The sequence below is a fragment of the Schistocerca cancellata genome, chromosome 6, assembly GCF_023864275.1.
Source record: "Schistocerca cancellata isolate TAMUIC-IGC-003103 chromosome 6, iqSchCanc2.1, whole genome shotgun sequence".
In the NCBI taxonomy this organism is placed as follows: Eukaryota; Metazoa; Arthropoda; class Insecta; order Orthoptera; family Acrididae; genus Schistocerca; species Schistocerca cancellata.
The window spans coordinates 147,774,803-147,797,946 of NC_064631.1; the positions used below are offsets into that span (position 1 = coordinate 147,774,803).

General features: G+C 45.7%; 1 protein-coding gene across 1 annotated transcript in view; it reads right to left on the bottom strand.

Moving 5' to 3' along the window:
• The window catches only part of LOC126191537 (uncharacterized), a 174,248-nt gene that overhangs the window by 86,563 nt on the left and 64,541 nt on the right, over window positions 1–23,144 (bottom strand). The window contains exon 2 of the mRNA XM_049932441.1: window positions 11,018–11,156. Within this exon, the coding sequence (XP_049788398.1) occupies window positions 11,018–11,156 (139 nt within the window). The remainder of the gene's footprint in view (window positions 1–11,017; window positions 11,157–23,144) is intronic.

Consider the following 23,144-nt stretch of genomic DNA (forward strand, 5'->3'; position numbering starts at 1 on the left):
GACATCGAAATAAGTGTCCAAGGAATAGAAAAGCAACTGGAATCACTCAACAGAGGAAAGTCCACTGGACCTGACGGGATACCAATTCGATTCTACACAGAGTACGCGAAAGAACTTGCCCCCCTTCTAACAGCCGTGTACCGCAAGTCTCTAGAGGAACGGAAGGTTCCAAATGATTGGAAAAGAGCACAGGTAGTCCCAGTCTTCAAGAAGGGTCGTCGAGCAGATGCGCAAAACTATAGACCTATATCTCTGACGTCGATCTGTTGTAGAATTTTAGAACATGTTTTTTCCTCGAGTATCATGTCGTTTTTGGAAACCCAGAATCTGATATGTAGGAATCAACATGGATTCCGGAAACAGCGATCGTGTGAGACCCAACTCGCTTTATTTGTTCATGAGACCCAGAAAATATTAGATACAGGCTCCCAGGTAGATGCTATTTTCCTTGACTTCCGGAAGGCGTTCGATACAGTTCCGCACTGTCGCCTGATAAGCAAAGTAAGAGCCTACGGAATATCAGACCAGCTGTGTGGCTGGATTGAAGAGTTTTTAGCAAACAGAACACAGCATGTTGTTATCAATGGAGAGACGTCTACAGACGTTAAAGTAACCTCTGGCGTGCCACAGGGGAGTGTTATGGGACCATTGCTTTTCACAATATATATAAATGACCTAGTAGATAGTGCGGAAGTTCCATGCGGCTTTTCGCGGATGATGCTGTAGTATACAGAGAAGTTGCAGCATTAGAGAATTGTAGCGAAATGCAGGAAGATCTGCAGCGGATAGGCACTTGGTGCAGGGAGTGGCAACTGACCCTTAACATAGACAAATGTAATGTATTGCGAATACATAGAAAGAAGGATCCTTTATTGTATGATTATATGATAGCGGAACAAACACTGGTAGCAGTTACTTCTGTAAAATATCTGGGAGTATGCGTGCGGAACGATTTGAAGTGGAATGATCATATAAAATTAATTGTTGGTAAGGCGGGTACCAGGTTGAGATTCATTGGGAGAGTCCTTAGAAAATGTAGTCCATCAACAAAGGAGGTGGCTTACAAAACACTCGTTCGACCTATACTTGAGTATTGCGCATCAGTGTGGGATCCGTACCAGATCGGGTTGACGGAGGAGATAGAGAAGATCCAAAGAAGAGCGGCCCGTTTCGTCACAGGGTTATTTGGTAACCGTGATAGCGTTACGGAGATGTTTAACAAACTCAAGTGGCAGACTCTGCAAGAGAGGCGCTCTGCATCGCGGTGTAGCTTGCTCGCCAGGTTTCGAGAGGGTGCGTTTCTGGATGAGGTATCGAATATATTGCTTCCCCCTACTTATACCTCCCGAGGAGATCACGAATGTAAAATTAGAGAGATTAGAGCGCGCACGGAGGCTTTCAGACAGTCGTTCTTCCCGCGAACCATACGCGACTGGAACAGGAAAGGGAGGTAATGACAGTGGCACGTAAAGTGCCCTCCGCCACACACCGTTGGGTGGCTATGTAGATGTAGATGTAGACATGATACATGATTAAGGTGGACATCATTCAAACGAAGGCGTTTTTCGTTGCGGCGGAATCATCTCACAAAATTTCAGCCACCAACTTTCTCTTCCGAATGCGAAAATATTTTTTTGACGCCGACCTACATAGGGAAACGATCATCATAATTAAATAAGGGAAATGAGAGTTCGCACGGAAAGAGATAGGTGTCGTTTCCTCCGCGTGCTGTTCGAGATTGGAATAATTGTGAAGGTGGTTCGATGAACCGTCTGTCAGGCACTTACGAGTTATCTACAGAGTATCCATTTGTAGATCAAGCGTCAAAAAGGAAGATGTCGACCTAGAGAGACGACAGAATGTGGTTGCCAAGCACTCATCAGAGGGGCTGGCTCTGAGCACTATGCGACTTAACTTCTGAGGTTATGAGTCGCCTAGAACTTAGAACTAATTAAACCTAACTAACCTAAGGACACCACACACATCCATGCCCGAGGCAGGATTCGAACCTGCGACCGGAGCGGTCACTCGGCTCCAGACTGGAGCGCCTAGAACCGCACGGCCACTCCGGCCGGCCATCAGAGGGGGACTCGGAGTCCAGGATTCGTTTTTATCAGCGATCCAATGTGCAGCTGGTGCTTCAGTCACCACAAGGACCATTAGTAGGTGGCTCACAGAAAGGCGGCTGAGCTCATGGCGCTCCTTACGCCGACTACCAGCGACCTCTCTACACCAACAAGCGGCTTTGCAGTGGCGTCGGGCACATTCGGCCTGGAATCTCATTGACTGCAGTAAAATTGTCTTCGACGAGTCCGACTTCGAACTGATCTCCGATGACCGGCGAAGACGTATCTGCAGACCTCCCAGACAGTTGTGGGGTAACAATCCCACTGTCGCCAGCCACACGGCCCGACAGCCACGAGTAATGGTTCTGGGTGCCAATTCATTTCACAGCAGGACTCTTTCGGTTGTCAGCCGCGGCACCCTTACAGCACAACGGTGCGTCGACGGTATTCTATGCCCCGTTCTGTTGCCTTTCTTGGCAAGCAATCCTGGACTTACATTTCAGCAAGATAACGTCCGCCCGCACACGGCGAGAGTTTCTACTGCTTGTTTTCGTGCTTGCCATACCCTGCCTTGGCCATCAGGGTCGCTGGATATCTTCCAAATTCAAAACGTTTGGTGCATTATAGGCAGGGCCCTCCAACCAGCTCGGAATTTTGACAATCTAACGCTGCAATTGCACACAATTTGGCACGATATACTATAGGTGGACATTCAACAAGTCTATCAATCAATGTCAAGCCGAACAACTGCTTGCATAAGGCCCAGAGGTAGACCAACGCGTTATTGACTTGTTTAATTTGTGAAGCTCTTTCTCTTGAAAGAATCACCCAATTTTTCTGAAATTTTAATCATATGTTTGGCTATACATGCACATCACGTCTACAGATTCCCGTCCCATTCGGATAATTGGTTAGCGGGGAGAGTGTATTACGTTCGCTCCGCTCGTTGCGAGGATAGTCCCCACCCTCTGCGTAGTATTCCACTGTTCTTCCAATAACAATTTTTTGCAAATTCATAGAATTGCTATTCTTGTTGCAAACCGTCTGTCAGTATATCTTTGTGAGCACAATTCAACTATTTTCTCCGCGTCCTTTTTGTGTTCTCCATAAAGAATAGCGTGTGTAGTATCTCTTTGTTTGTGAAAATCTCATATTTTTTTGAAATTGAGCAGTATTTGGCTCACGTGTACGACACAGGCCGAATGAAAGCTACATTTTCTGTGCACCTTTTATCCTGGCATCAACACGATGTAACACTGTCCCCTTCTCACTCGAGATGATATGTTTCCTTATTTGGGTATGAAATCACGACCTTCTGCAGAAGACAACAAAATGGTTTCATGCTCAAAACAGATAAGTTATAGATATTGTAATTACTCCGAAACTAGGACTCGTATTATGAAGAGTTAAAATTCAAATGGCTCTGAGCACTATGGGACTCAACATCTTAGGTCATAAGTCCCCTAGAACTTAGAACTACCTAAACCTAACTAACCTAAGGACATCACACACACCCATGCCCGAGGCAGGATTCGAACCTGCGACCGTAGCAGTCCCGCGGTTCCGGACTGCAGCGCCAGAACCGCTAGACCACCGCGGCCGGCTATGAAGAGTTACACGCCGTTGAATTCGTTTGTTTTACGTTTACGATACTAACAGCAGCCATTACTGTAATGTCCGCCCTGATAGCTGAGTAGTGATTCAGGAACTCTTTACTCCGTCCTTCCCAATTCCACCTGAATTCGTCACTGGCATTCTTCTACCTGTGCCTAAACCGAAGGGAGGGTCTCATGTCTCTGCATATCGCCCCCTTACACTACTGAATGCAGACTATAAAATCTATGCACGCCTCTTAGCAGCGCGCATACGCACCGTCTTACCTACGGTCCTTTCACCTGAGCAGACTGCACGTGGTCGTGGGGCCACCTTACAAACAGCCCTAGGAGAATGCCGTGACCTCATAGCTCTGGCGTCGGTTTGTCGCCTTCGTGCAGCACTGGTATCCGTCGATTTCACGAGTGCCTTTGATCGCTTTCGACACCCATTCCTCCTCATGGTGGCGACACGTATGGAGTCCCCATTACTTTTTGTCGATGCCATTCGCCGGTTACTACTTCCCGCGGTCTCGATGGTACAAGTCAATGGGAGGCTTGTAGGACCGATTCCTATACGCCGCTCTGTGCGTCAAGGATGCCCTATGTCTACTTTACTATACGCCATTGCATCCCTCATCACTGGTCTTACCTCTAGACTGCAGGGCCTCACTTTGCGTGACTACACCTTTCACTGTAGGGCTTATACGGACGATCTCCTCTTTCTCACCTGCTCCTCCACGGAACTCAATGACGCCATCCAATGGATCCACCAGAATGGACGTCTTTCTGGTAGCATTCTCAATGTCCGTAAATCGACTATGATGCACATTTGGCGCGGCCTCCCGGCTATGGTGCCGACCCCACTCCCAGTCAGTGCCACCCTTCGTTACTTGGGTATCGAATTTACGAGCTCCACACACCGCACAGTGGCCCTGGCTTACCGGCGGCTTTTGCAGTCGATTCGGCGCCATGTCCGCGGTCAAGTGCACCATAACTTAAACCAACTCCAACGTGTGTCCTATGTCAACATGTATGTCGCCCCTAAACTGGTACACGTCGCCCAGATGCCGTTACTCCTTGGCCGCCGCATCCAATCAGCCTTTGGATATTTCGTGCCAGCAGGGGCACTTTTCAAAGTCCGCTACAACACTCTAACACTGCTTCCTGCCAAAGGTGGCCTCGGCCTCGTCAACGTGCGGGCACGATCTTCTGCACTCTTTGTCCACACTCTGTTGCGGCACTGGCAGGGGCCGGTCCCGTCCTTAACACGCAGTCTCTTACATATCCTCCGACCAGCTTCTCCCGATCCACCGATCAATGTGGCACCTATTTCTCCATTATTGTACCACGTCGCCAATTGTTTCGTAGAACTCAGCTACGTTCGGGATGATCTTCCAGTCACCCGTCCTCCCCGTAAAAAAGACTATTATCGCTTGTTTAAGCTGTCCAACCCTTGCGACCCCATGGTGCTACAGCACCCTGACATTAACTGGCGAACGGTTAGGGGGTGTGTGCATGCACCCTTTTTACCGTCGTCTGTGTCTGCACTCTGGTATGTTTTAGTCTATGGACAATTCCCGACTAATAGTCGACTTTATCGCATAGGACTGGCCACCTCCCCACCCTGCCCTGACTGTCAGCTCGAAGACACCGACGAGCACCGTCTTACGTGCCCCCTGAAACAAAGCGTATGGCTCCTCATCCAACGAATTGTGGGCTTTTACCTCCGTGCCCCGCCAACGAAGGTAACCCCGGATTTCCTGTTGTTGCCCCAGACATTTCACTACCCTCTTGCTAAGCACCATAACCTAGTCTGGTTTCGAGGACAGGCTTTAGAATACCTCTTTCAGAGTGGTCCGCATACAGTCCTTGACTTCTGGTACAAAGTTGTGACGGCGCATAGCACCCTCACCCGAAAACCATCTTACCGACAAACTTTTGCCGGTTATCTCCGCAGCGTCTTCCTTGACCCCCCTCAAAGTTGGGGTGTACCATGCCTACCTGTCACATGATGCAACACCCTTATCCACGTTCACATGCATCGACCAAAAAAACAAATTAAAAAAATGAAGAAGACAGAATATGTTATATTTTTTGTATTTAATGTTTTTTTTAACTAACAGTCATTTGTATATGTTTAAATGGTACCTTGAAGAACTCTTGCATAGTGAATTTATATGTACTTTTAGTTTGTTCAATAAAAATTATTAAAAAAAAAGTGGTCAGCGTGACTGATTGCCGTCCTACGGGCCCGAGTTCGATTCCCAGCTGGGTCACGTTTTTCTCCGCTCAGGGACTGGGTGTTGCACTGTCTTCATCATTTCATCCCCATCCGCCGCTCAGGTCGTTCATTGTGGCGTCGAATGTAATAAGGCCTGCACCAAGGCGGCCGGTCCTGCCCTGCAAGTTGGCTGTACACACAAAAAGAGGCAGTCTAGCGATATAACGTCAAAGGCTTTTCGGGATGACATGAGAGAGGAATGAGAATTCTCAGTATAAATTAAAAGGTCGCAAGGCGCCAAACGCTCCTTTCCATTACTGTAGTGTCACCTGAAAAAGCAAAGTTGATACCGATATCAACACAACTACAGAAAGAATCTATGCAACGTTTAGTGAGGACTTTTTCGCAATTCATCTGGGTGAAAATACCTTTACGATATCTTAAACAAGGGCCGGTCATGGCATGCCAAACTTCACGCGGGCCGTATGCTGGCAAAGGCTCGGTCTGCCGCGGCTTTGCTCGTTACTTCCCGAAAGTAGTCGGAGCAGCGTGACATTTCGGTAGTATTGTGGTGTGGATTTCTCTGTCGGCATAACTCTCTTCAGTTCGGCAGAGTCGTGGCGTCAGCGCTGATTCCCCTTCACTATTTGTTCATGGTGTAAAGGAAGTTGGCTGTACACACAAAAAGAGGCAGTCTAGCGATATAACGTCAACGGCTTTTCGGAACGACATGAGAGAGGAATGAGAATTCTCAGTATAAATTAAACGGTCGCATAAGCGATGGGCACTGTATGTTTGCTGTGAAACGGTGCTACAGAACCTTGCAAATACACTCCTGGAAATGGAAAAAAGAACACATTGACACCGGTGTGTCAGACCCACCATACTTGCTCCGGACACTGCGAGAGGGCTGTACAAGCAATGATCACACGCACGGCACAGCGGACACACCAGGAACCGCGGTGTTGGCCGTCGAATGGCGCTAGCTGCGCAGCATTTGTGCACCGCCGCCGTCAGTGTCAGCCAGTTTGCCGTGGCATACGGAGCTCCATCGCAGTCTTTAACACTGGTAGCATGCCGCGACAGCGTGGACGTGAACCGTATGTGCAGTTGACGGACTTTGAGCGAGGGCGTATAGTGGGCATGCGGGAGGCCGGGTGGACGTACCGCCGAACTGCTCAACACGTGGGGCGTGAGGTCTCCACAGTACATCGATGTTGTCGCCAGTGGTCGGCGGAAGGTGCACGTGCCCGTCGACCTGGGACCGGACCGCAGCGACGCACGGATGCACGCCAAGACCCTAGGATCCTACGCAGTGCCGTAGGGGACCGCACCGCCACTTCCCAACAAATTAGGGACACTGTTGCTCCTGGGGTATCGGCGAGGACCATTCGCAACCGTCTCCATGAAGCTGGGCTACGGTCCCGCACACCGTTAGGCCGTCTTCCGCTCACGCCCCAACATCGTGCAGCCCGCCTCCAGTGGTGTCGCGACAGGCGTGAATGGAGGGACGAATGGAGACGTGTCGTCTTCAGCGATGAGAGTCGCTTCTGCCTTGGTGCCAATGATGGTCGTATGCGTGTTTGGCGCCGTGCAGGTGAGCGCCACAATCAGGACTGCATACGACCGAGGCACACAGGGCCAACACCCGGCATCATGGTGTGGGGAGCGATCTCTTACACTGGCCGTACACCACTGGTGATCGTCGAGGGAACACTGAATAGTGCACGGTACATCCAAACCGTCATCGAACCCATCGTTCTACCATTCCTAGACCGGCAAGGGAACTTGCTGTTCCAACAGGACAATGCACGTCCGCATGTATCCCGTGCCACCCAACGTGCTCTAGAAGGTGTAAGTCAACTACCCTGGCCAGCAAGATCTCCGGATCTGTCCCCCATTGAGCATGTTTGGGACTCGATGAAGCGTCGTCTCACGCGGTCTGCACGTCCAGCACGAACGCTGGTCCAACTGAGGCGCCAGGTGGAAATGGCATGGCAAGCCGTTCCACAGGACTACATCCAGCATCTCTACGATCGTCTCCATGGGAGAATAGCAGCCTGCATTGCTGCGAAAGGTGGATATACACTGTACTAGTGCCGACATTGTGCATGCTCTGTTGCCTGTGTCTATGTGCCTGTGGTTCTGTCAGTGTGATCATGTGATGTATCTGACCCCAGGAATGTGTCAATAAAGTTTCCCCTTCCTGGGACAATGAATTCACGGTGTTCTTATTTCAATTTCCAGGAGTGTATAATTTAAAGATTTAGTTGGAAACGAAAGAGCAAGACAGTACAACGATCGTCAGACGGGATTCATAATTTGTACATTTTTGCTAAATTTGGGGCCATGCTGCACATGAACAAACTGGTGGTACGAACAGCAAAATGTCTGAATTCGCACACATTATTCCAGTGTCAGCTGCTAACAGTTTTCGAAGAAATGGAACGAAGAACATGGAGACTTTATAGATTACTGCAAAGTACGTTGCTTTGTCTAGGGGTATGACTGGAACTATTTTTCGATTTAAGACTCGCCGTTCTTTAATTTATGAAAGGAAACGGGAGTGTAGGAACGAAATTTTGAATACCTGTTTCGATATCTCGCATTTTAAGTGGACATCACTGCAGACTGCCTACAATTCGACATTCGGAATGCATTTAAAAAGAAAATCGCGTTGTAGCAGGGACACATTCTGACAAAAACAGTCCATTTCCCTAAGACCACTGTCTTCATAGAAAACGCGAGGTTGTGACCTTGAAAGAATTACAAGGATAGATTCCTAAACGTCTTGAGGACTCTTCCTGTCTTATATCTGTTTTAGAGCTGTTCCCGAGAGCGTTGTCTGTTTCAGTTGAAAGTGCTTCTGTGAGCACGCAGATGTAACAGGCCGACATGCTGGGTAATCACCGTTTTGATGACAAATCCTCTTACGTTAAAACTGTCCAGGACGTCTACATGGCTTTTACTTAGGTACAGTTTCCATATCTCCATTATGAGGTGTCAAAAGTGCGACAATTTTTCGATCGACGTATTTGTGTGAAAGACCCTTTTTGATTACATATTAAACAAGCCGCAATATCTTGCCAACCTGAGTGGGAAAATTTGTGATATTGTCTGTGGTTGTCCTTGTGACAACAGTTCGTGCCAGATAACAATTATGTCTTCATTATTGTTAAATAATTATTAAATTAATAATTATTAAATTATTAATAATTATTAAATAATACTGTGTTTTGTTTGTCATCTGTGTTGTTCAGATATGTGAAATGTAAAACCAAGTTGCACACAGTGCGACTGCACTGCCGTTTAAAATGTGCCGCGTTCGCGGTTTCCCCTCTTAGCCCTCCACGCGCTCAGACAGCGTGGCGTGGCGGTGGGGCAAATGTGCAGCGAGGCTGAGTGCTGTGGGACTCGTGCCAGGGCCTTCGACCATAGATACTAGTAGACTGGCCTTGCTGTGCAGAAGCTATAGGGCTGGTGTGGCTCCAACATAAACCACGTGACTGTTGGCAAAACGTGGCGGGATTTCAAATCAGCGGTCTGCCATCCTGTCTTTGTATCGTATTTTACCCACATTTCTCAGTTGACTGCCAAACGCTTCCAACAAAAATTACTTTTTTATTTGCGAAAAATTATGTCAGAACTAAATTTGACCTGGGTTTGTTCACAGTACCATTTATAAAATCTAACAAATACATCGAACGCCCCTCTGGTGGCCAGCGGGACGAAATTACTATAAACTATCAATTAAAGTAAAATGTCGTTAAAATTCTTTTAAACGGTAAGAGTGGGCTCGTGTCAAAACTTCTAACATTGGATTCGCCGCGTTTTGAGCTCTAGTCACTTATAAAAGAAAATGGGATATGGGAATTACGTCAACTATAGGTGGCAAAATTGTCGACTTTAGGAGCAGGTTCATTTTAGAGTATCAATTTTAGGTGCACTCTAAAGGTTCAGTTCCTACTATTTTTACAAAAGTTTAAACTATCAGTTTAAAAAAAATGATATTTTAGATGAAAGGTGAGACTTTGAAGTTTCAGAAAATAATTTTGGAGCCTACATTTATTTAATAGTATCAGAAGGTAGAAAGAAATTCTCTTCATGTGTCGACTATAGGTGCTCTTACCTTATTATAATCTCACTTGTATATACAAAAAGGCGCGTATGTGCAGATGGCTTAAAGTTTTTCCATTTCAGGGCCTGTATCCAAAGCTGCCTTCGGTTTTCATCCTTAGGGAACCTATGAGTAGGAACGACAAACAGTTATACTTACTTCTGTAACCGAATTATCACAGATACTTTCGAAAATGGGATATGAGTCTGACTTTACAGGTATCACTTTCAACACTTTAATTTACGTGATACTCTATTTCAAGTGTAAAAAACATAAAAGTCACTTCAGCAGATTTCCATAAACGCATCTGCACCATCATAGGAACACTTACACGTGAAATGTAATGCCATTTCCCCCGACAAAACGCTGAGTACAGCCGTAAGCGCAACACGAAACAACCATGTTTTGCCAACATTCACGTGACTTTAGCCCTGAGATGTTGGAGCCACGAAAATGACGTCAGGGCCCGTCTATTATATTTATGGTCGAAGGCCAGGGCTGAATTCTTGACTTCCTTTGTCTTATATGATTCCAGACGGAAATATTTGAGGCGAACAACGTAGCTGAATCACCATGTATAGGACACATCTTGTTCCAAAAATTGGCTATGTAGTATTCCCCTTGCCACACTTAATGACGGAAGTATTTGAAGTATAGTACGGTGAATGAACTACGTAATTCAGTTGTTGAGGTCGAACATTCCTTTGGCTATTCACAACGCACAAAGTAGTCCATCTTACGTAGACAGCTAACGATAAGATTCGAATGATCATACAAACAAAAGAAGGCAACATCAAAATGTATTCTGAAACATCATTTTCATGTTACTATACCCACGATTCCCTCGAATAGTTTGTGCAAACTTATACAGCTATTTAGCGGAGCTTTTGTTTTAATATATTCAAACAGCGATTGAATACCGGATTCTGGTTCTTTACATCACCATTAATACCCACAGTTAACGAAGAAGTCCTTGCTTCCGGTAAGCAGTACTAAAACAGTGACAAATTATACGTACCTTTATGTGCTTCCTCAGGCCAAAATGATCAGCATAGTCGTTTAAGAACTGGAGAATGTCCTTTGCTGGTAGGTAAGATTCTTCTCTGTGTGGAATAGGAAAATCTGGGAATCCCATGACCTCTTTCGGAAGATTTGTCCTGAAAAAAATGTTCTCATGAAATTGAAAGTGAATTTTAGAGTAACAAAAATATTTCAATCACAAGTGATATATAACTTGGCATACATTCTTTTTTTTTCCACTTTTCTTTTTGTATAGACTTACATTAACAAAACTGATGTGCATGTATACTACAATGACATTTTAAAAATAGAAAGTTTTCTTTTACATAGTAATCATACGATAACGACTACAAAAAACCACACTGTGACGTTTCATCACGAAAGGTCCACTTCACTCAATATATCTGTGAAACAAAAAAAAAATACGTTTCCTGTACCATGATATCTTACAGGACAAGGTTCAACAAAAAATATTTCGCAAAATGTGGCAAAATATCAGTAATTTTTTAAAAGTCCTTTTATGATAGTGTGCTTCGAGTGCTATACAATTGTCTAAGTGAACTATCAATATTTTCCTGCTATTCCCTCAAACAGTGCAAGTTATTTCTATGCGAAGCGATCCGCAAATTTTTGCTTACCAAGCAATATTTTCAAACGAGGATAAAGAAGGCATTATCTAAGTCAACTTTTGTTTCAAATGATTTGATAATGAAAGTACAGAACGTGTAGCCTGTAAAAGTGTACTTTACTAACTAAAACGTTTTACCATAAATGGCATTTCACTTGCGTGTTCCTACATGATAGGTAGCAGTCACATTGGCGAACACTGGACTCGCATTCGTGAGGACGACAGTTCAATCCCGTCTCCAGCCATCCTGATTTAAGTTTCCCGTGATTTCCCTAAATCGTTTCAGGCAAATGTCGGGATGGCTCCTTCGAAAGGGCACGGCCGATTTCCTTCCCAATCCTTCCCTAACCCGAGCTTGCGCTCCGTCTCTAATGACCTCGTTGTCGACGGGACGTTAAACACTAACCACCACCACCACCACCACCACATTGGCAAACTTCACCTAAGAAGTACAACCCAAGTCAGGACTGGGTGATGTATGGTGTATTGTAACATAAGGGTCATTACTGGGTCTAGTTCTATTCTTAGCCTACACAAACGATTTAAGAGTGATTCACAATAAAGGATGACAGCCAAAAACAGTTGCAGGATAAAATTTTTTATTAAAATTCTTGACCAAGGTTTCGGTACATATAAATATACCTTCATCAGAAGTAAAACTTCTAAAATTACATCATGCAATGGAGAGTAATAAAAACAATTATGCCAAAGGCGTCGTCAGTAATTAAAACTGACGACGCCTTTGGCATAATTGTTTTTATTACTCTCCATTGCATGATGTAATTTTAGAAGTTTTACTTCTGATGAAGGTATATTTATATGTACCGAAACCTTGGTCAAGAATTTTAATAAAAAAATTTTATCCTGCAATTGTTTTTGGCTGTCATCCTTTATTGTGAAGAATTTTAACAGTTGCTGCCGCAGCCATGTTTAAAATCATGAAATTTAAGAGTGACTTTAAAAAGAGCTCAAACTCACTTTTATCAGAAAGAGCGCAGATGACAGCTGGACGACTAGTTCTCAACAAAGTTTTAGTCTTATTTTCACAGAGACTCATATTATGCAATTTCGAAATGAGCAGAAATGACCACGTGATACAGGGTGTGGCGCAGGAACTTCCTTATTTTTTTTTTAATTATAAAACAAAAATATTGGACCGAGCGAGGTGGCGCAGTGGTAAGACACTGGACTCGCATTCGGAAGGACGACGGTTCAATCCCGCGTCCGGCCATCCTGATTTAGGTTTTCCGTGATTTTCCTAAATCACTCCAGGCAAATGCCGGGATGGTTCCTATTAAAGGGCACGGCCGACTTCCTTCCCTAATCCGATGAGACCGATGACCACGCTGTCTGGTCTCCTTCCCCAAACCAACCAACCAACAAAAAAATATTGGAGACGGCGAATTAATTTTTTTCTTTATTTAAAGGTTCGTTTCAAGTTTTATTTGACCAGGTTTTGAAGACGATAGCTTGAACGTGGGCTCCGTTCTGCTCAGTCCATTTGGAGAATCGAAATCAGAAGCTTCAGTCCACTTCATCCAGCATGTCGCTGTGTGTCTTGGTAATAGCAGCATGAATATTGTTCCGCAGCTGGCCCAGGATTCATGCAGGATTGGTACACACGGACTCAAAACAGCCCCATAAAAAAAAGTCGCATGAGGTTAAATATGGCGAGCGTGCTGGCCACTGAAGATCGCCTCTCGAAGAGACGAGACAGCCGGGAAAGTGCTCGCGCAAGAAGAGTCATTGACGTTCGTGCCGTGTGAGCTTTGACGCCGTCTTATTGGAACCAGACATCCCCCATATCCATTTCTTCAAATGCAGGAAGGAAAAAAAACTCGTCATTCACCTGGGCACAACGCTCAGAAGTGACCGTAACTGCCAAATCGTTCTCTTCGAAAGCCATGGGACATTAGTGTCAGTTTTGGATATCGCACACCAAACAGTCACACCTTCTTTACGGTGGGGCTGATCATGAAGTCCGAGGGTTCGTGCCACTCCAATAGCTCATGTTTTCTTTATTCCACATCCAGACAAATAAAAATGTCACCGATACCCACACATCCAGATGTCAGACACACAGATTTGGACCAAACTTTGTACGTCGACAGCCTGCAGCTTCGTTGAACAAAGGGTCCGGGATTTGAATCCCAATTATGGCAAATTTTTTTACTGTACTGTGTGTGAAAATGCTATATGGGACATTTTCCTGGCATGTAAAACAACTGTTTGGAGTTTACAGCAATGTTCTCTTGGCAGTCTGCTTTCGCATTGTTTCTGTGAAAGCAGTAAATCTACAGAGTACATTTGTAGTTTTGCAGAATATACAATAAGTACAGAAAAATATAGAAACAATTGCATCATACGTGCGGAAGTAAAAGTAATAGTAATAATAATTATAATAGTACACATAATAAAACTAACAGTATTAAATATAAAGAAAATAATATATACACTCCTGGAAATTGAAATAAGAACACCGTGAATTCATTGTCCCAGGAAGGGGAAACTTTATTGACACATTCCTGGGGTCAGATACATCACATGATCACACTGACAGAACCACAGGCACATAGACACAGGCAACAGAGCATGCACAATGTCGGCACTAGTACAGTGTATATCCACCTTTCGCAGCAATGCAGGCTGCTATTCTCCCATGGAGACGATCGTAGAGATGCTGGATGTAGTCCTGTGGAACGACTTGCCATGCCATTTCCACCTGGCGCCTCAGTTGGACCAGCGTTCGTGCTGGACGTGCAGACCGCGTGAGACGACGCTTCATCCAGTCCCAAACATGCTCAATGGGGGACAGATCCGGAGCACGTTGGGTGGCACGGGATACATGCGGACGTGCATTGTCCTGTTGGAACAGCAAGTTCCCTTGTCGGTCTAGGAATGGTAGAACGATGGGTTCGATGACGGTTTGGATGTACCGTGCACTATTCAGTGTCCCCTCGACGATCACCAGTGGTGTACGGCCAGTGTAGGAGGTCGCTCCCCACACCATGATGCCGGGTGTTGGCCCTGTGTGCCTCGGTCGTATGCAGTCCTGATTGTGGCGCTCACCTGCACGGCGCCAAACACGTATACGACCATCATTGGCACCAAGGCAGAAGCGACTCTCATCGCTCAAGACGACACGTCTCCATTCGTCCCTCAATTCACGCCTGTCGCGACACCACTGGAGGCGGGCTGCACGATGTTGGGGCGTGAGCGGAAGACGGCCTAACGGTGTGCGGGACCGTAGCCCAGCTTCATGGAGACGGTTGCGAAAGGTCCTCGCCGATACCCCAGGAGCAACAGTGTCCCTAATTTGCTGGGAAGTGGCGGTGCGGTCCCCTACGGCACTGCGTAGGATCCTACGGTCTTGGCGTGCATCCGTGCGTCGCTGCGGTCCGGTCCCAGGTCGACGGGCACGTTCACCTTCCGCCGACCACTGGCGACAACATCGATGTACTGTGGAGACCTCACGCCCCACGTGTTGAGCAATTCGGCGGTACGTCCACCCGGTCTCCCGCATGCCCACTATACGCCCTCGCTCAAAGTCCGTCAACTGCACATACGGTTCACGTCCACGCTGTCGCGGCATGCTACCAGTGTTAAAGACTGCGATGGAGCTCCGTATGCCACGGCAAACTGGCTGACACTGACGGCGGCGGTGCACAAATGCTGCGCAGCTAGCGCCATTCGACGGCCAACACCGCGGTTCCTGGTGTGTCCGCTGTGCCGTGCGTGTGATCATTGCTTGTACAGCCCTCTCGCAGTGTCCGGAGCAAGTATGGTGGGTCTGACACACCGGTGTCAATGTGTTCTTTTTTCCATTTCCAGGAGTGTATAATGTATGCGGCGCTGCTATCCGCAGTCAATTATTATTATTATTATTACAATTATTATTATGATTATTATTACCGTTAGTAATTTCACACTCGTGATGCAATTGTTTCTTTATTCTATTGTCCCATTGTTTTTGTTTATTCTGTGACACTACAATTGCACTAGCTGCTCCATCAAGAGACGTGTCTGTTGTGCCTCACGTGTTTGACAGAACACCACACCTATCTATACAAATGTACTCTATAGGCTTGCTACTTTCAAATGACGAAGCGAAAGTAGACTACCAAAAGAACATTTCTGCAACCTCCGAAAAATCAATACCGCGGTTCGATCGCGTCCGCGTTGTTATTTTGTGCCACGAAGGGCTCTCAACAAGGGAAGTGTCCAGGCGTCTCGGAGTGAACCAAAGCTATGTTATTCGGACATGGAGGAGATATAAAAGAAAGGAACTGTCGATGACATGTCTCGCTCAGGCCGCCCAAGGGCTACTACTGCAGTGGATGACCGCTACCTACGGATTATGGCTCGGACGAACCCCGACAGCAACGCCACCATGTTGAATAATGCTTTTCGTGCAGCCACAGGACGTCGTGTTACGACTCATACGCAATAGCGTGCATGATGCGCAACTTGACTCCCGACGTCCATGGCGAGGTCCATCTTAGTAACCATGACACCTGCAGCGCGGTACAGATCGACCCAACAACATGCCGAATGGACCGCTCAGGATTGGCGTCACGTTCTCTTAACCGATGAGTGTCGCATATGCCTTCAACCAGACAATCGTCGGAGACGTGTTTGGAGGCAACCCAGTCAGGCTGAAGACCTTAGACACACTGTCCAGCTAGTGCAGCTAGGTGGAAGTCCCATGCTGGTTTGGGGTGGCGTTATGTGGGGTCGACGTATGCCGCTAGTAGTCATGGAAGGCGCCGTAACGGCTGTACGATACCGATAGTGCAACCATATCGGCAGCGTATTGGCGAGGTATTCGCCTTCATGGAAGACAATCCGCGCCCCCATCGTGCACATCTTGTGAGCGACTTCCTTCAGGATAACGACATCGCTCGACTAGAAAGGCCAGCATGTTCTCCAGACATGAACCCTATCGAACATGCCTGGGATACATTGAAAAGGGCTCTTTATGGACGAATGACCCACCAACCACTTTGAGGGATCTACGCCGAATCGCCGTTGAGGAGTGGGACAATCTGAATCAACAGTGCCTTCATCAACTTGTGGATAGTATTCCACGACGAATACAGGCATGCGTCGATGCAGGAGGTCGTGGTACTGGATATTAGAGGTACCGGTGTGTACAGCAATCTGGACCACCACCTCTGAAGGTCTCGCACTATGGTGGTACAACATGCAATGTGCGGTTTTCATGAGGAATAAAAAGGGCGGAAATGATGTTTATATCGATCTCTATTCCCATTTTCTGTACATGTTCCGGAACTCTCGGAACCGATGTAATGCAAAACTTTTTTTGATGTGTATACTTCTCGATATATTCAAAATAAATATACTATACGATCCAGTGACATTCCTTACAGCTCACAAAGGTTTTGTTTTTATTTACGATTAAACAAACAACTAAGATATTATTTTATTTATGTTCAATTATAAAAACGTGTAATGAGGAATTATTTGAGACTGCAACTTAAAGCACTAAAAAGTTGTGCTAAACCAGGGTCGTCAAAGGCTTGCCAAACTGCGTGCAAGCATGATGTGCGGGTCACACGAGGGATGAGTCTCGGCCTCTCTCTGTTTTGCTAGGCACTTCTCGGAAATGCTCGGCCACTGTGACGTTTCATTATCGTTGCGGTGAGGCTTTTTGTCGGTCGTTACGATTTTCTTCAGTTCGGCAGAATCTTCGTGTCACTGTTGTTTGCCCTTCGCTATTTGTTCGTGGTATAAAAGGAGCTTTCAGGTCTAGTGGCTCTTTGCTCGAAAAGATTAAGTCTAGCGATTTACTTTCACAATTTTTTAAAAAAATGAATGGGAATAACAAAAAAGAAAGATAAAAATTGTCAATATCTGTTATGCAATAAACAGTTGCATAATCGACGGTGCCGCAAATTTACTGTAGAACGACGTTACTACACCATGCAGAAATAAATTAAGGATTTAGTTGACGACGAAAGAGCAATTACGATGTTCGACAGACGCGATTCACTGCTACGTGCATCAAGAAACACACCTTGCAGAAAGAAATTAAAAATTTAGTTGACGATGAATATGCAAAATGATCGATAGACAGGATTCATTGTTCTCTCCAATAAGAAACACTTGCTAAATTTCTAGGCATCGATCACGTGTTGAATTGGTGGTACGAACAGTAAATTACGCGCGCGTTATTCCTTAGTGAATGGCAACAGTTTTCGGTGGAACTGAAGAGTATGGAGACTTTATTATTGCAAAATACATTAGTAAAGCCAAGACACACGTCTGGAACGCGTTCCGATATAAAACCCAATATTATTGAATTTATGAAAGAAAAATAGAGCAGGAACGAAAATTTGAACATCCTGAATGGATTTCTGACGTCGCTTTTTAAATGAACTTCACTGCCCACAGTGAGACATTACAAGGTGAGTAACACAATATATTCTTATTTGATAGAGATGCATTTAAAAACAAAATCAAATTTGAAAGGGACAAATTCTAACAAAAAACAGCGTCAACTACCTTCAGCTCACTGGTGTTAAAAAAAATGCCAGGTCTGAAAAGTTCAGTGTGACCCTGAAAGAATTACAAGGATAGTTTTCTAAACATTTTGAGGGCTCTGCACATCTGTTTTCGAGACCGTTTGCTGTTTCCATCTGCAGATGAAACTTATTGATCTGCAGTGTAATTCCCGTATAAAAGACAAAATTCTTTTGTGTTAACACTGTCCATGAGGCCTACCTTGTTCTCCCTTGAAGAGTAACACGGTTCCGTAATGAGGTTACAAACACGATAAAATATTTCTCGACACGTGTGTGGAAAGCTTTTTCAGATTATGAAACTAAATAAGTCGCAATTACGTGGAAACCTGAGTGAAAAAATTTGTGAAATTGACTACATCTGTCCGTATGCCGATAGTCTGTACCAAATGAAAATTCAGGGCGCAAACGAAATAATAAAATACGTACTGAAAATTTGTTTTGATTGTGACCTACTTTGTCGAGAGAAATGAAATATGAAATCAAGTCGTATGCATTGGGACTACATTGCCATTTAAATGTGGCGCATTCGCAGTTTCCTCCTCTTCACGCTCATGCAGCATGGTGTGGTTGTGGGGGGAAATGCAGCCTAGAGACAGGGCACTGCTCACGTGCCGAATTCTTGGCTGTACCTGTGGTAAATATATTTTTATAAATTTTGAAGATACATCTGCAATGACTATCATTATATTTACATTTCTTTTGGTTTATCACTCGAATACGTTTATCAAGAGAGTTATTTAATGTATTGACAGCATATGAATCTATCTTCGAATAAATATATTGATGTATATCAATACCTATGCATATCGAGATATCCATTGCCAGCCCTGTCTTGGCACCTTTTTAAAAAAAAAACTGTGTTGGTAATTCTAAGCTCCACTCTAAAGTTGGATATTGTACACTACTGGCCATTAAAATTGCTGCACCACACAAGGTTGGCGCCGATGGCGTCACCTACAACGTGCTGATATGAGGAAAATTTCCAACCGATTTCTCACACACAAACAGCAGTTGACCGGCGTTGCCTGGTGAAACGTTGTTGTGATGCCTCGTGTAAGCAGGAGAAATGCGTACCATCACGTTTCCGACTTTAGTAAAGGTCGGATTGCAGCATATCGCGATTGCGGTTTACCGTATCGCGACACTGCTCCTCGCGTTGGTCGAGATCCAATGACTGTTAGCAGAATATGGAATCGGTGGGTTCAGGAGGGTAATACGGAACGCCGTGCTGGATCCCAACGGCCTCGTATCACTAGCAGTCGAGATGAGAGGCATCTTATCCGCAAGGCTGTAACGGATCGTGCAGCCACGTCTCGATCCCTGAGTCAACAGATGGGGACGTTTGCAAGACATTCAGTTGGCCTATGGAACTTCCGTAGAACCTCTCATTACAATACTGCTCCGCTGGATCGCTAATGTGCGGAAGATGGAAGAAGGTGGGATTGAACTCGAAAATGATGCACACTCTGGGGGTCAGGATCTATGGTCAACCACGTCCTCTCTTTGCGATCTCGTACTGAAGACGAAACTTTCCTCGATCACCTGGTATTTACGTGTTAAGCTGGTATTAGGCAAAATTCAGTGTAGATGTCGCGATAAGACCATCAACTGTTAAAATAAACCTAAGCTGTTTTTTTTTTTGTCTCACGCGACAGCCATCACGTGTTACGCTTATCGTTCTGACTCTGAGTGCAGTCAAAGTCCTCGACCAATACAGTAGTCATCCAAATGGCCTTGTTTTCCACATGGCGCGCCGCATCGGATACTGATGAGAATGACCTCGTCCTTTTAGACCTTCCGTTCGGCACCTGTTACCTAACGGCTAGTGCTTAGCGACTGTTACAACTTATTACGACGAAATCCTCTTCTTGCTTTTCTTCTCGTTTCTATGAGTAGGGCATTATTTTATGGGATGAGGTAATGTTATGGTAACCAGTGTAATTGGTAACCAGATGCCCTTCTTGACTCAACCACACTCAATGGACGGAATCTGTGTACCCTGTCTGTCTGTGTCTGGAGAAAACCTGTGTAAAAGTGTGCGAACGTTTTCTAATGTTTGCGTTGCGGGACGTGGGAAACCGTCTAAAAACTACATCGAGACAGGTCGGCTCACCAGCCCTCGTCGGTAATCCGCGAGGAAGACTCGATCCTTGGTAGGATCGCCTCCCTGTATCCCGGAAGCGGCGATTCAGTGCGATCGGCTATTGACCGAATCATTACGAAAACGTAATAACGGAAAAAAATGCCCTAATGAAGTACTGAAATAAATGTTCCAGAATAATACGCAATCCCGATGATTGGAACACAATACATAGCGTAGCCGGTATTGCATCAAACACACTGCACAAAGAATACAAGCGCCAAAATCCGTATCGAAGGAGGCGTAAACGAGCACTAACAACACAAAAAACCACATTGGAGGACACAAACACGACTACAGATTCCGAAACATTGAAAGAAACCAAGTGTACATGACTCAGGAGGGATCAACAGTTAAGGTCCAAAACTAACAACACATGATACTACATGCCGTAACACAGCCACAAACAACACAACAGGCAGTAACAATCATAAAACAAACAAAGCACCGACACGAGCAGTGACATCTCATACACAGACAGTAATAAGGTTATGTCGCTTGACAGGAGAAGAAGGCTAGAAGAAATTTTATTCCGAGGCTGCTCCCACATTAAATTCAAAAAATGGCTCTGAGCACTATGGGACTTAACTTCTGAGGTCATCAGTCCACTAGACTTAGAACTACTTAAACCTAACTAACCTAAGGATATCACACACATCCATGCCCGAGGCAGGATTCGAACCTGCGACCGTAGCAGCAGCGCGGTTCCAGACTGAAGCGCCTAGTACCGCTTGGCCACAGCGGCCGGCTACTATTCGTCTTATGTGTAGGCAGAAGTGTATTCGCCTCTTTATGTGAAGCTACAACCAATGTATTTTATATATCACATGTATTTTCTGTATAAACCATGTATAAAACTATAAGTGTAATGTATTAAGTTATTTAAGGAATACTGCACTCAAGTGGCAATGAACTACATTCTACACTCATGTTCAGAAAAAAACAGAGCACTTTGAACGACTTGAAATAGAGCGTTAAAAGTCACAGGACATGCACATCAGTATGTTCTACAGAAATTATTAGTATTTCAGTCACCGGGATTCAGCATGAGTCCTGTTGTCTAGTAGGCACAGGATCTGCTAGGGACCCTGATAACTTGTTCCACGCGTGATGGTATCGACGCGTATAAGGCGCGAATGGTATCCTCCGATATAGCCAGCCATGCCGCATTCACCTGGTTCCAAAGTTCATCTGTGGTGATTGGCATTGGGGCACAGCACTGCACCCATCATTTCACCATATCCCACACATTTTCGATTGGCAACTAATCTGGTGATATGGCGCGCCAGAGCAAAAAGCTGACTTCCTGTAACACCAAGAGTAGGCACGCGTCCGTACAGCGACATGTGGTCTTCCGTTGTTTTGCTGAAAATTGGAGTCTGGGGTGTAGTGCAGAAAGGCTATAGTTACGAATCGCCACATGTCGTTCACGTAGGTCACACTGGTCACAGTGACCTGGACACGCACCAACTGGAATTTGTGATTGTAACCAATAGCACCGCATACCATAAGGTAGGGCCGGCCAAACGCTGCACAGTGTGCAGACGTGCGGAGGTGCTGCACATGTGCGCACGTGTGCGACAGCGAGCAACAGCGACATCTGTTATTAGACATGTGTCCTAAATGAACGGCGGCGGCTCCACTTCCCTGTTTATGTGGTACAAGCAAGAGCTTGTTTGTGAAAGATTTTTCTCGGTGATGAAAATGAATAAATCAAGGTTTCGATGAAGCATAAGTGATGAAAATCTTCGCAACTGCTTGCGTTTGTCAATGAGCCGTGCTTTTGCGCTCGATTTTAACTATATCATTTCTCATGACCAGTGATAAACGTGTTCGGACTTATTCCTTTCATAATTAAAAATTACTGTTAACTAATTGTGCATTATTGCCTCATTCTGCTCCATGTTACATTATTATAAGGAAAATTGGTCATTAAACCGATTGTTACAATGTATACTTACATTTACGGGTTTTTATTAATGTGTGAAGGGCTACGCTCAGCTGAAGTCGATAAAACATAACATTCATCTAATTGTCGGTTATTATGCAGATTTCCATCCATAACACAGATTCCTACACCTTTTTCCCCTCCGCCGGTGTGCCCCAAGGCTCCGTCCTCTCCCCCCTTCTGTACCTTTTGTACACGGCGGACATGCCGCCGCCGTCACCCCCCGTCCACCTTCTCCAGTTTGCCGATGACACCGCCTTCCTTGCCCTTGCCCCCACCCTGCAACGCTCCCAACACCTTCTCCAATCCCATCTTGACCGGTTCACCGCTTGGTGCAACCAGTGGTTGCTCAAGGTCAATCCCTCCAAAACCCAGGCGATCATTGTAGGCAAAACCACCCCTTCCTTCCGCCTCCTTGATTTCTATCTCACCGTCTATGGCCGTCCTATCGCCCTCACTCCCATCCTTAAGTACCTTGGCGTCACCCTCGACCGTCGCCTCTCCTGGACTCCCCATCTCCGGACAATCCAAGCCAAGGCACGCTCCCGACTCCGTCTCCTCAAGCTCCTTTCTGGCCGTACGTGGGGTCTGGACCCCTCCACAATCCTCCACACCTATAAATCCCTCATCCGCCCTATCCTTTGTTACGCCCATCCAGCCTGGATCTCCGCCCCCCTACCTTTTACAAATCCCTCCAAATCCTTGAACGCCATGCTCTCCGCCTCGCCTATCGCATCCGTCTCCCCTCCCCCACGCGGATCCTGTATGATCTCATCCCCTTCCCCCACCTCCTCCTTTTCCTTGAAAGGATACGGATCCTGTACACCCCCAGCAAACTCGATCCTCCTCATCCGCTTGTCTCTC